The 11,939-nt window shown below is 53.4% G+C and overlaps 1 protein-coding gene and 1 pseudogene across 1 annotated transcript in view; both read left to right on the top strand.

The window, feature by feature from the left end:
- The window catches only part of LOC137653066 (uncharacterized), a 26,894-nt gene extending 22,098 nt beyond the window's left edge, over positions 1-4,796 (top strand). Inside the window, exons 2-3 of the mRNA XM_068386460.1 lie at positions 3,573-4,212; positions 4,561-4,796. Coding sequence (XP_068242561.1) covers positions 3,573-4,212; positions 4,561-4,796 — 876 coding nt within the window. The remainder of the gene's footprint in view (positions 1-3,572; positions 4,213-4,560) is intronic.
- A 3,741-nt stretch (positions 4,797-8,537) lies between these two features.
- LOC137653395 (cell division cycle protein 27 homolog) lies at positions 8,538-10,471 on the top strand (annotated as a pseudogene).
- The last annotated feature ends 1,468 nt before the right edge of the window (positions 10,472-11,939 follow it).

Here is an 11,939-nt window from a genome sequence, read left to right as displayed (position 1 = left end):
CGCGCGGCCACCTCGAGCGTTCGCGTTCAGGGCGGGGGCCCGGCCGGTGCGCGCGTGCGCGCAACCCCACCAGGCCCCCCCGTCCACCCACCTCCTTCCTTCCGAGGCAGAGCGCCTCCGAAGTCAACCCACACACGACCGGTCGGAGGCAGAACGGCAGCCCCTCGGCGGCCGGCCGGCGCACGCGTCACACCGGCCCGAACCCACCGCGATCGCTCACACGGCCCGCGCGCACCCGCCAGAGGGGAGCACGGGACGTGCGCTCACCGAGAGCAGGCGGGCGCCCTTCCCCGCGTGGGAGGGGCGCGTCTCGTCTCGTCTCACTCAAACCGCCTCGAACCCCACACCGACGAGCTCCCTCAGGACCCACGCGCGGACACCGCGGCGGCGACCGGAGGAGGGGGCGCCGGGGGCGGGAACGACACACCACCGTTCGGCCTCGGGCACCTGAGGGACAACCCGGAGCGCTCCAGGAGCACCGCAAGGGCCCAGGCGGAGCCGACGCTCGCGCAAACCCCCCCGAGAGGGCAGCACGACGGGCCGGCGGGACGGCACCCCCACCGCCGCGGAGGGGGGCCGCCCGCAAGTCGACAACCACTGGAGGCGACAGCGAGGGCTGTCTGCCGCGTCAGAGGACCCCGCCGGCCCGCACCCGCGACGCAGAAGGCGGCGGGCGGGACGGCGAGGTCGGGCCGGGGTCCGCACCCCACGCCTTCCCACACGCACCGCCGGCGGGCGGGGAGAGGAGAGACGAGGGGACCCCCGCGGGGCGGAGCGAGAAGGACGGTCCCGTTCGCCACGAACGTCCGCCCCTCGCCCGTCGCGGCTCGGACCCGGCCCGGGAGAGCACGACGTCACCACATCGATCACGAAGAGCCCCCCGGGAGCGGAGGCCGGCCGGCCGGCCAGCGAGCCGATCGGCTCCGGCCAACCCCCCACTCCGGGGAAGGGGCGGCGGACAACCCCGCGGAGACGAGAACGCCTGACACGCACGGCACGGAGCCAGCGGGGTGGGGTTGTCGCGGCCGCCCCGGGCGCCCGCAGCGGAGAGCGCACGGGGGCACGGTGGCCCTCGCCGCCTTCCCCGCCGCCCCCGGGTGGGTCAGAGACCCGGACCCGGGCCGGCACCGGGAGTCGGGACGCTCGGACGCGCGAGAGAACAGCAGGCCCGCGGGCCCCGGCAGGCGGCTCAAGCAGGAGCGCGGCCGGCTAGCCGGGTCACCGGTAGGCCAGAGCCCCGCGCGCATCCGGAGGCCCAACCTCTCCAGCGACAGGTCGCCAGAGGACAGCGTGTCAGCAATAACCCGGCGGCCCAAAATGCCGACTCGGAGCGAAAGATATACCTCCCCCGGGGCCGGGAGGTCGCGTCACCGACCACGCCGCCGGCCCAGGCGACGCGCGACACGGACACCTGTCCCCAAAAACGCCACCATCGCAGCCACACACGGAGCGCCCGGGGCCCTCTGGTCAACCCCAGGACACACGCGGGAGCAGCGCCGGGCCGGGGACGCCCTCCCGGCCGCCCGTGCCACACGCAGGGGGCCGGCCCGTGTCTCCAGAGCGGGAGCCGGAAGCATTTTCGGCCGGCCCCTCCTACGACCGGGACACACGAGGGACCGAAGGCCGGCCAGGCGCGACCTCTCGGGCCGCACGCGCGCTCAGGGAGCGCTCTCCGACTCCGCACGGGGACTCGCCAGAAAGGATCGCGGCAGAGGGACCGCGGCCCGGCCCGGGGACCGCTCCCCGGCACCCGGGGGACGGGGGCGGGACGGTCCCCGGCTCCCCACGGGGACTCGGAAACGAATTCGGCCGCCGCCTCAGACGGCCAGGATGAGCGCGGACCCGCGACCGGGCCGGGAAGGGCGTCCCCAGCCTCCCGCGCCACGCGCGGCGGGTCCCCGCGGGTCGCGGCTCGGGCCTCGGGAGCTACGGCGCGCTGGTCGACCGGCCCGGGCAGCCCCACGCCCGCCGCGGGCCCAGAAGCGCAGCGACAGCCTCTCCCCCACATAAACCTGCACGCCAGAGCTGTGACTCACAAGCGACGCGCCACAGCTCTGGCGCCACCGGGCCAGCCGGGCTGACGACCGCGGGCTTTCCGGAGCTCTGCCTAGCTCACAGCGGGGACGGTCCCCTCCCTCGGCAGCTGCCACCGCAGCTCCGGAAGCCGAGAGCACGATCTCAAAGCGGCCGCCAGATGGAGCCCGACAACCGCCGCGGACGTCAGCGAGACAGATCCGGCTGGCAGGGCGGCCCGTGGACCGCGAAAGCGAAACCGTGAGTCGAGAAGCTCTTCCCGAGGCCGAAAACGCAGCCCCTCTGCCCCAACCCCACACAAACGGTGCCCAAAACGCGTCTCTGCCTCGACCGCGACAGAGTCAGAAGACAACCCACGGCGCGTGGGTGTTTGGAGATGCCTCTCGGAAGCAGGGAGGGAGGGAGGGAGGGAGGGAGGGAGGGAGAAAGAACACACAAGGACTCGGTCGCGGGTCGCTGCAGACACACGGAGAGGCAGAATGCGTAGGCTCTTCCGGAATCCACGCAGAGACAGACGGGGGGAGGGGAGTGGGGAAAAGAGACAGATGGCGAAAGGGAAGGAGGGAGGGAAGGGAGCAGGGAGGGAGGGAGGGAGGGAGGGAGGAAGAAAATGGAGAAAAGAGAGACAATTTAGAAAACGTAGATACACAAAGTAAACTTCTGAAACACTCCATTTTTTAAAAGACAGACGGAAAGGAAAGAAACACGAAAAAGAGAGAAAGAATGAGGAAAGAAACGAAGGAAAGAAGGGAAAAAGAAACAGAGAGGAAAGAAAAAAGAAGGAAACACAGGGAACGAAAGAGAAATAAAGCACGAAGGAAAAAAGGACAGAAAGAGAGAAAGAAGGAAAGGAAGAGAGGAAGAAAAACCTAAAGAAGGAGAGAAAGGAAGAAAGGAAGGAAGAAAAACACGAAGGAGAGGAAGAAAGAAAACAGAGATAACTACGTACGCTCGTTCATTTACACACATAAATACGACGCTTTTCATACGTAAAATAAACGTCTTTATCGACGATCCCTTCTTTATAGAGCGATGTGTATTTATTTGTATAACACAAACACCTACATCTATCATACAGAAGTCTATTTCCATACAACCGATACGTATTTACCATACGCAAGAGTATTCAACGCAGAGATACACGTTGTCGTTGTTTGCATATAAGCGTACAGAAACGTTTACATTAATACATATAAGTAAACGCGTGGAAACGAAAGAAATAAAAAAGCGAAATGAGTCAACAGGCCGGGCACGGTGGCTCACGCCCGTCATCCCAGCACTTCGAGAGGCCGAGGTGGGCGCATCACAGGAGGTCGGGAGTTGGAGACCAGCCTGAGCAACATGGAGAGACACGGCGTGCCTACTAAAAACACAAACATCAGCCAAGCCAGGCGTGGGGGTGCCTCCCTGTAATCCCCGCTAATCGGGAGGCTGAGGCAGGAGAAGCGCTCGAACCCGGGAGGCGGAAGGTGCGGTGAGCCAAGACCGCGCCATTGCACTCTAGCCGTGGAAACAAGAGTGAAACTCTGTCTCAAAAGGACGAAACAGAAAGAAAGAAAGAAAGGAAGGAAGGAAGGAAGGAAAGAAAGAAGAAAGAAGAAAGAAAGAAAAGAAAGAAGGAAAGAAAGAAAGAAAAGAAAGAAAGAAAGAAAGAAAGAAAGCACGAAAGCAAGCAAGCAAGAAAGCAAGAAAACAAGGAAGCAAGAAAGCAAGCAAGAAAGAAACAAAAGAAAGAAAGCAAGAAAACAAGAAAGCACGAAAGCAAGCAAGCAAGAAAGCAAGAAAACAAGGAAGCAAGAAAGAAAGAAACAAAAGAAAGAAAGAAACAAGAAAGCAAGAAAGCACGAAAGCAATCAAGCAAGAAAGCAAGCAGGAAAGAAACAAAAGAAAGAAAGAAACGAGAAAACAAGAAAGCACGAAAGCAAGCAAGCAAGAAAGCAAGCAAGAAAGAAACAAAAGAAAGAAAGAAAGCAGGAAAGCAAGAAAGCACGAAAGCAAGCAAGCAAGCAAGAAAGCAAGCAAGAAAGAAACAAAAGAAAGAAAGAAAGAAAGAAAGAAAAAGAAAACAGGAAAGCAAGAAAGCACGAAAGCAAGCAAGCAAGCAAGAAAGCAAGCATGAAAGAAACGAAAGAAAGAAAGAAAGCAAGAAAACGGGAAAGCAAGAAAGCACGAAAGCAAGCAAGCGAGCGAGAGAGAGAGAGAGAGAGAGAGAGAGAGAGAGAGAGAGAGAGAGAGAGGCTGGGCGCGGTGGCTCACGCCTGTCATCCCAGCACTTTGGGAGGCTAAGGCAGGCGGACCACCTGAGGTTGGGAGTGGGAGACCAGCCTGACCAACATGGAAAAACACCGTCTCTACTAAAAGTACAAACATCAGCCAGGCACGGTGGCCCATGCCTGTAATCCCAGCTAATCAGGAGGCTGAGGCAGGAGAATCGCTTGAACCTGGGAGGCGGAGGGTGCGGTGAGCCGAGATCGCGCCATTGCCCTCTAGCCTGGGCAACAAGAGTGAAACTCTGTCTCAAAAAAGAAGAAGAAGAAGAAGAAGAAGAAGAAGAAGAAGAAGAAGAAGAAGAAGAAGAAGAAGAAAAAGAGAAAGTAATAAAGAAAGAAAGAAAGAAAAGGCAAGGCCAGGCAAGTCCAGGCAAGGCAAATCTACCTGCTTTCACTACATCTGGGGAGAATCAGGAAAGTCCCCAACAACAACAAGGCCTAAAGTGGAGCTGCCATCTGTCAAACCCGAGCGGAAGAGTCCACGCGGGTTAAAGACACGAAGAAAGACAAGGAAACCCCTGACCAAGGAGAAGAACAATCGGGCCCAGCCAGGGTCTGTCTCCCGGGGTTGTCTGGGCAACCAGGGAGGGCGGGCCTCCGAGACTCCGTCTCGAAACATCAATCATGATAATAACATAAAATGAAGTTAAAAAAAGAAATCACGCATAATTCCTAACGTGTTTGAGGCCTCGAAAGGCGAGAGGCGTACGTGTATGTCACGGTGGGGTTGTTCTGTTTTGTTGTTTTTTTCTTTTTTCTTTTCTTCTTTTTCCCCAGAAACTCACTTTTTAATTATTTTGTTGCGTTTCATTTTCATTTTCATTTTTTGGAGACGGAGTCTCGCTCTGTCGCCCAGGCTGGGTTGCAGTGGCGCGATCTCGGCTCACTGCAACCTCCGCCTCCCAGGTTCAAGCGATTCTCCTGCCTCAGCTCGGCCTCCCGAGTAGCTGGGATTACAGACAGTACAGCACAGCACAGCGCCCGGCTAATGTTGTGTATTGTGAGTAGAGACGGGGTTTCACCATACTGGCCCTGTTGGTCTGACCGCCTCTTGATCCACCGGCCTTGGCCTCCCAAAGTGAGGGGATGACAGGCTTGAGCCACCGCGCAGGGCCCATTTATTTATTTTATTTTATTTATTTATTTTAATTTATGTATGTATGTATGTATGTATGTATGTATTTATTTATGTATTTATTTTTGAGACGGAGTTTCGCTCTTGTTGCTCAGACTGGAGTGCGATGGCGCAATCTCGGCTCACTGCAACCTCCGCTTCCCAGGTTCAAGCGATTCTCCTGCCTCAGCCTTCCTAGCAGCTGGGATTATAGGCATGTGCCACCGCGCCCGGCTAGTTTTGTATTTTCAATTGAGACGGGATTTCTCCATGTTGGTCGGGCTTGTCTCCAACTCCCGACTTCAGGTGATGCGTCCACCTCGGCATCCCAAAGTGACGGGATGACAGGCATGAGCCACCGCGCCCGGCGTATTGTATTGTATTGTATTGTATTGTATTGTATTGTATTGTATTGTATTGTATTGTATTGTATCGTATCGTATTGTATTGTATCCTATCGTATCCTATCGCATCCTATCGTATCGTATCTTATTGTATTGTAATGGGTTGTATTGACTTATTTTATTTAGTTAGTTACTTTTGTGTTATTTTATTTATTTATCTGTTTGTTCGTTTTTGCCTGATCAAAGGTCAATCAGACCCGGTCGTCAAAGTGGCGATTTCCTAGGCAACAAGGGAGGGAGGAACTTGGAGGTGGGGGCGGGGGCGGTGGAGAAGACACAGTTGCCCCAGGCTGTGCGCAGGCGGCCTGGTGCTCCCTTCCTCTGTGAGGCCTCCGTTTTCAGAGTAACAGTGACCGCTAGGTGATGCCCGACGCCTGCCAGTGAGCGTGTCAGCCCGGAATGAATTGGGATCCCCTGGGGAGGGGGTGGGGGGAAGGATGGAGGCTCCCACAGCACAGTGGGTCACCGCGCCCTCCAAGGCGATCCCCACAACTAATCGACCAGGGCTCCTGGGGGGACGCAGCCTAAGTCCCCCACCCATCGGATCATCTGGAACTTCCGTCCAGAGACGAGAGACCGACTGGGAATCCTCTCAGTCAAGGTCCAAACCGAAAAGAATCACTGGCACGGACACCAGGGCTAAGGCCATTTCTAAAAGACTGGTTTCTGTGTTTTGGGTGAATCCGTGTATTTCTGTATCACAAAATGACTGACTTTGAACGTTACGATTTTTCTCCTCCTTACGTGTACGGTCCTGTGATAGACAGACCAGGGGACTCCTCGGCTCAGAGTCCGTGAGGCCAGAAGCTGACGTCCCAAATTTCTATTTAGAATGAGTTTAAGCACGCCAGCCAAACGCTCTGCCGTGAAACTGTCTGTCGGGAAGACAAGCGGGGGAAGGGGAAAGGGGGGGTCCGGGCGCGGTAGGCTCGCGCCTGTCATCCCCGCACTTTTGGGAGGCCGAGGGCCGGTGGATCCCTCGGTCCAAGCCTTGGCAACACGGTGAAACCTCGTCTCAAAAAAAAAAAAAAAAAAAAAAAAATTACAAAAACTAACTGGTTTCATAACCTGGACTCAAAGTTAATAAATAGATAAATAGGCCGGGGGCGGTGGCTCACGCCTGTCATCCCAGCACTTTGGGAGGCCGAGGTGGACGGATCACGGGGTCAGGAGATCGAGACCATCCTGGCTACCACAGTGAAACCCCATCTCTACTCAAAATACAAAAAGTTAGCCGGGCACGGTGGCGGGCGCCTGTAGTCCCAGCTACTTGGGAGGCTGAGGCAGGAGAATGGCGTGAACCCGGGAGGCGGAGCTTGCAGTGAGCCGAGATCACGCCGCTGCACTCCAGCCTGGGCAGCAGAGCGAGAGTCTGTCTCGAAAATAAATAAATAAGTAAATAAATAAATAAATAAATAAATGTAAATAAATAAATAGATTAAAATGGAAAACTAAAAAAAAGTAAAATAATTAAAAAAATAAATAAATAAACGTAGCCGGCCAGTCACGATGGCTCACGCCTGTCACCCCAGCACTTTGGGAGGCCGGGGCGGGCAGATCCACTGGGGTCGCCAGTTCGAGACCAGCCTGACCCACATGGAGAAATGCCGTCTCTACTAACAATACAAAATCAGCTGGGTGTGGTGGCTCCTCCCTGTAATCCCAGCTACTCAGGAGGCTGAGGCAGGAGAATCGCTTGAACGCGGGAGGTGGAGGTTGCGGTGAGCCGAGATGGTGCCACTGCACTCCAGCGTGGGCACCAAGAGTGAAACTCCGTCCGAAGGGAAAAAAAAAAATTAATTAAGTGCTGTATTCTGTTATTTTTGCTTCCTACCCTGAGAAGAACATAATACAGCTGTTGTCTTTCTGCCTGCCTGCCTGCCTGCCTGCCTGTGGCAGGGCCTCATTCTGTCTTTCGCCCAGACTGGAGCACAGTGACACAACTATGGCTCACTCACTGCAACCTCAACCTCCCCAGGGTTAGGCGATTCCTCGAGGGATCCTACGGCCTCGGCCTCCCAAAGTGTTGGGGTTACAGGCGTGAGCCACCAGCACCCGGCCTGAGTTAATACATCTGGTCTCACTACGTCTTAACCACGCACCCACGAAGAACTCAAGTCAAGAGAGAGTCGGCAAGAGACTCTCAGCATTCTCTCCCGAAAGCACGTGTGTCCCGAGCTCCTGTGGTTTCAGGTGGCCGCGCGTAGAGGAGAGATTTCCAATGTTTCCGGAGAGGTGCGAGCCACAGTCACTCGGGGCATCCGAGCATGAGATGGGGTTTCTGACAGCGACTGAAGGGCCAGGAAGGGCCAGAATCTGCCAAGGCCCGGCGTTCCAGGGTGGGGCCGAGGGAACCCAAGGTAGAGGGAGTCAGCGGTCCGCACGGAGAGAGCTCCAGCCCTAGGCCCCACTGTGCAGACCGAATCAGAAGGAAGAGAGTCCTTCGTCCTACCTGCCACACCCCTCACATCCCCCCACTGAACTTGGGAGTGGATCCGTGTTCTAAACACGAGGTGACTCTCGGTTTGCAATGGATCACAAGGCGCCGGGCTTTCCAGAGTCAGCAGGATAAAGAAGTCATTCTGTCTCGGACTCCCCCATCCCCCGGTAACGGCGGCTGGTGCCTTTAAATGAGCCGGGGCTGGCCGGGCCGGAGCCGCTATGGGGGGGGGGGGGTGCCTGTGGCACTGCAGAAAGTGGGCCTGAGCCTCGAGGATGGCGGTGCTGCAGGGACCCGTCCAGGCTGCTATATGGCAAGCACTAAACCACTATGCCTACCGAGATGCGGTTTCCCCCGCAGAACGCCTTTATGCAGAAGTACACTCAGAAGAAGCCTTGTTCTTACTGGCGACCTGTTCTTACCGCTCAGGAAAGGCCTATAAAACATATAGACTCTTGAAAGGACACAGTTGTACTACCCCGCAATGCAAATGCCTGCTTGCGAAATGTTGTGTTGATCTCAGCAAGCTTGCAGAAGGGGATCAAATCTTATCGGGTGGAGTGTTTCATAAGCAGAAAAGCCACGATGATATTATCGTTCCTGAGTTTGGTGATTCAGCTCGCTTTCCCCTTCCATCGTCGGGACATGTATATTGCAAGACAGATCGGCTTACCAAAGGATCAGAATGTGACCAAAAGAGCCTTCGTTGAAATCCTTTCCTCTGGTGTCCCTTTGAATCATGATGTGAAATAGGGGGGAAAAGCCAGATCCTGACCAAACATTTTGATTCACCTCTCTAGAGAGCTTTAGCAACTGCCTGTCCAAGTGTTGCGCCACAACACTTGGACCTCGTCCTAGTTTATGTCACAGACAGCCCGAGACCGTTCTTACGGAAACACCCCAGGACACCGTCGAATGAAACGGATGGAATTTAGAATCTTCCAATTCAAAGTACTCCTTGAATACAGACTCCCCAGTGTCTTCTATCGATTCAGCTGTCCTTTCACCTGATACTGTCCCACTGGGAACAGGAACTTCCATATGATCTAAACAGGTTCAACATAAACCAAAAACTGGTCGAAGTTTATTAGGAGGACCAGCAGCTGTTAGTCCATTAACCCCAAGTGTTGGCATTTTGCCATTAGAAACCCCAAGTCCCGGAGACGGACCCTATTGACAAAACTGCACTGGTATGAGACACCGTCTGTCACTGACGTGCCATCCACCGGAGCCCCTTCAGAAAAGCCTGTTGCCAGAATCGGCCAAACCGGAACACCGTCTGTCTTCTCGCAGAGGGGAAAGAGCCGAAAGGTAACTCCAGTCCTTGCAAAAACACAAAGTTCTGGTCCGCCGACAAGGGCAACACCTCAGGTATTGAGCCCCACTATGGCATCTCCCCCAAATGCACCGCCTCGAAGAAATTCACGACTCTTGACTAGTGACAGCTCCACAACCGAGGAGAATAGGAGAAAATTAAAAATGAAGTTTCCACCTAAAATCCCAAACAGAAGAACCAAAAGTAAAACTAATAAAGGAGCAATAACTCCACCGAACATAAGTGATAGCCTGGAAGTGACAAAATTGGACTCTTCCGTCATTTCAGAAGGGAAAATAGCCGCAATCGCGCCTCAGATTCAGGCTTTTAATCTACAAAAAGCAGCAGCGGAAGGCTTGCTGAGCCTTCTTCGTGAAAGGGGGAAAGGTTATTTAGCTTTGTGTTCTTACCACGGCAAAGAAGCTATCAGCATCTTGAGCCATCTAGCTTCTCACCACTGCAATACCGGTTGGGTACTGTGCCAAATCGGAAGGGCCTATTGTAAACTTTCAGAGTCCACGCAAGCTGAAAGACAATTCTCAGAGGTTAGGAGGATTGAGAATTACAGAGTCGAAGGCATGGAGATCTACTCTACAACACTTTGGCATCCTCCGAAAGAGGTTGCTCTTTCAGTTCTGTCCAAAGACTTCACAGACATGGATAAAAATTCGCCAGCCAGAGGCCTGGTGTGCTGCAGGGAACTGTTTCGGTCTGCAACGGGAACACGATATTGCGATTCAATTCTTCCAGAGAACTCTCGAAGTGGATCCAAATGATGCTTATGCCTATAGCGCATTAGGGCGTGAGCTTGTCTTCACTGAAGAACTGGACAAAGCATTAGCTTGTTTTCGAAATGCTATCAGGGTCAATCCTAGACATTGTAAGGCATGGTAAGTGCTAATGAAGCGTAAAGACAAAGCCCTATGGATGGTGCCGGTACTCGCTAATTTTTCTGGTTAGATAGCTCTTTATTGTCACGGATTTGGTGAAAAATACTTAGGGATGGTACCTACTGCTGAATAACTTCTAACTAAGATGTTTCCTTACGAAACGTATGTCTTGAACAAACTCTGAAGTGAACTCATGATCATCGTAGAATACCAGATCCTTATACTCAACAGTTTCAGTCTTCTAGCAAACTTTTGCAGACGCTGTAGTTGTCTTTGGTTTGTGTGTGTGTTTCTTTAGTTGTGTTCCTTGATTTGTTACTTTTTCTTCGAGCACCGAAGTGGTGATGGGGACAAGAAGTGCTTGGGAGACTGGAAAGGAATAGCATAGTTCACTTATTGGATAATAGAAAAATACATGGAAACAATTCACTAGCTGCTGCTTTTTGACAGTGTTCCAGTTTACGGAGTTACTATGAAGAACTTCACGTACCCTTTAATTTAGCAGTCTCTCTGTTTTACTCTTTTGTACTCGTGTATAAGTAGGCACATAGGAAATTACTACCTAGGTCATATTGTTATCAACTGAATAAGATAGGAAAAAGTGTGGTCCTACTTCTGCCTCAACACCATCCTCACCGTTGACATTTATTGCGTTTCTCTGGACTGACTTCATAGTTTAAACGTCAAGAGAAGGCCGGGCTCAGTGGCTCACGCCTGTCATCCCAGCACTTTGGGAGGCCGAGGCGGGCGGGTCACGAGGTCAAGAGATCGAGACCATCCGGGCCGACACGGTGAAACCCCGTCTCTATTAAAAGTATAAAGATTAGCTGGGCGTGGTGGCGGGCACCTGTAGTCCCAGCTACTCGGGAGGCTGAGGCAGGAGAATCGCTTGAACCCAGGGAGGTGGCGGTTGCAGTGAGCCGAGATCACACCATCGCACTCCAGCCTGGGCGACAGAGCGAGACGCCGTCTCAAGAGAAATAAATTAAAAAAAATAAATACATACATAAGTAAATATCAAGAGAAAGTATGATTCTGAAGTCATAACCCTGTGGTAGTTATTTTGTCAGATACGGTGATCTTTGGGGTGACTTATTACAGCAGTGGAGTTCTATCATTTGATTTGCTTCTAAATCTGAAGCATTATATTACTGAAACACTTTTGATTTGCGAATATGTTGTTTAATGGATCATATCTCATTTTGCTGTAGTAGTTACATTGCCCGAAAGATGGCCAAAAAGATAGTGCCAGCTACTGCTGACCAACGTAACAATCAACTTGCCAATACTGCCTTCTCTTCCGATAGCTACGTTCTCCGTCCTATTTTAAGAACTCAGTTCTTCATAAGACTTGTGTGGTTTTCGATTTTTTCCCAAGTCTGGTTGATCCTTGTGTTGTTATTTTTTTAAATGTGTATCGTCTGTTCAGCTATTTTGCAGGAGTCGCATTCTTAAAAAAATCTTAACCCTAT

The sequence above is a fragment of the Palaemon carinicauda genome, chromosome 14, assembly GCF_036898095.1.
Source record: "Palaemon carinicauda isolate YSFRI2023 chromosome 14, ASM3689809v2, whole genome shotgun sequence".
Classification (NCBI taxonomy): Eukaryota; Metazoa; Arthropoda; class Malacostraca; order Decapoda; family Palaemonidae; genus Palaemon; species Palaemon carinicauda.
Note: the sequence above shows the minus strand (reverse complement) of the source record. Positions and strands in the feature narration are given on the sequence as shown.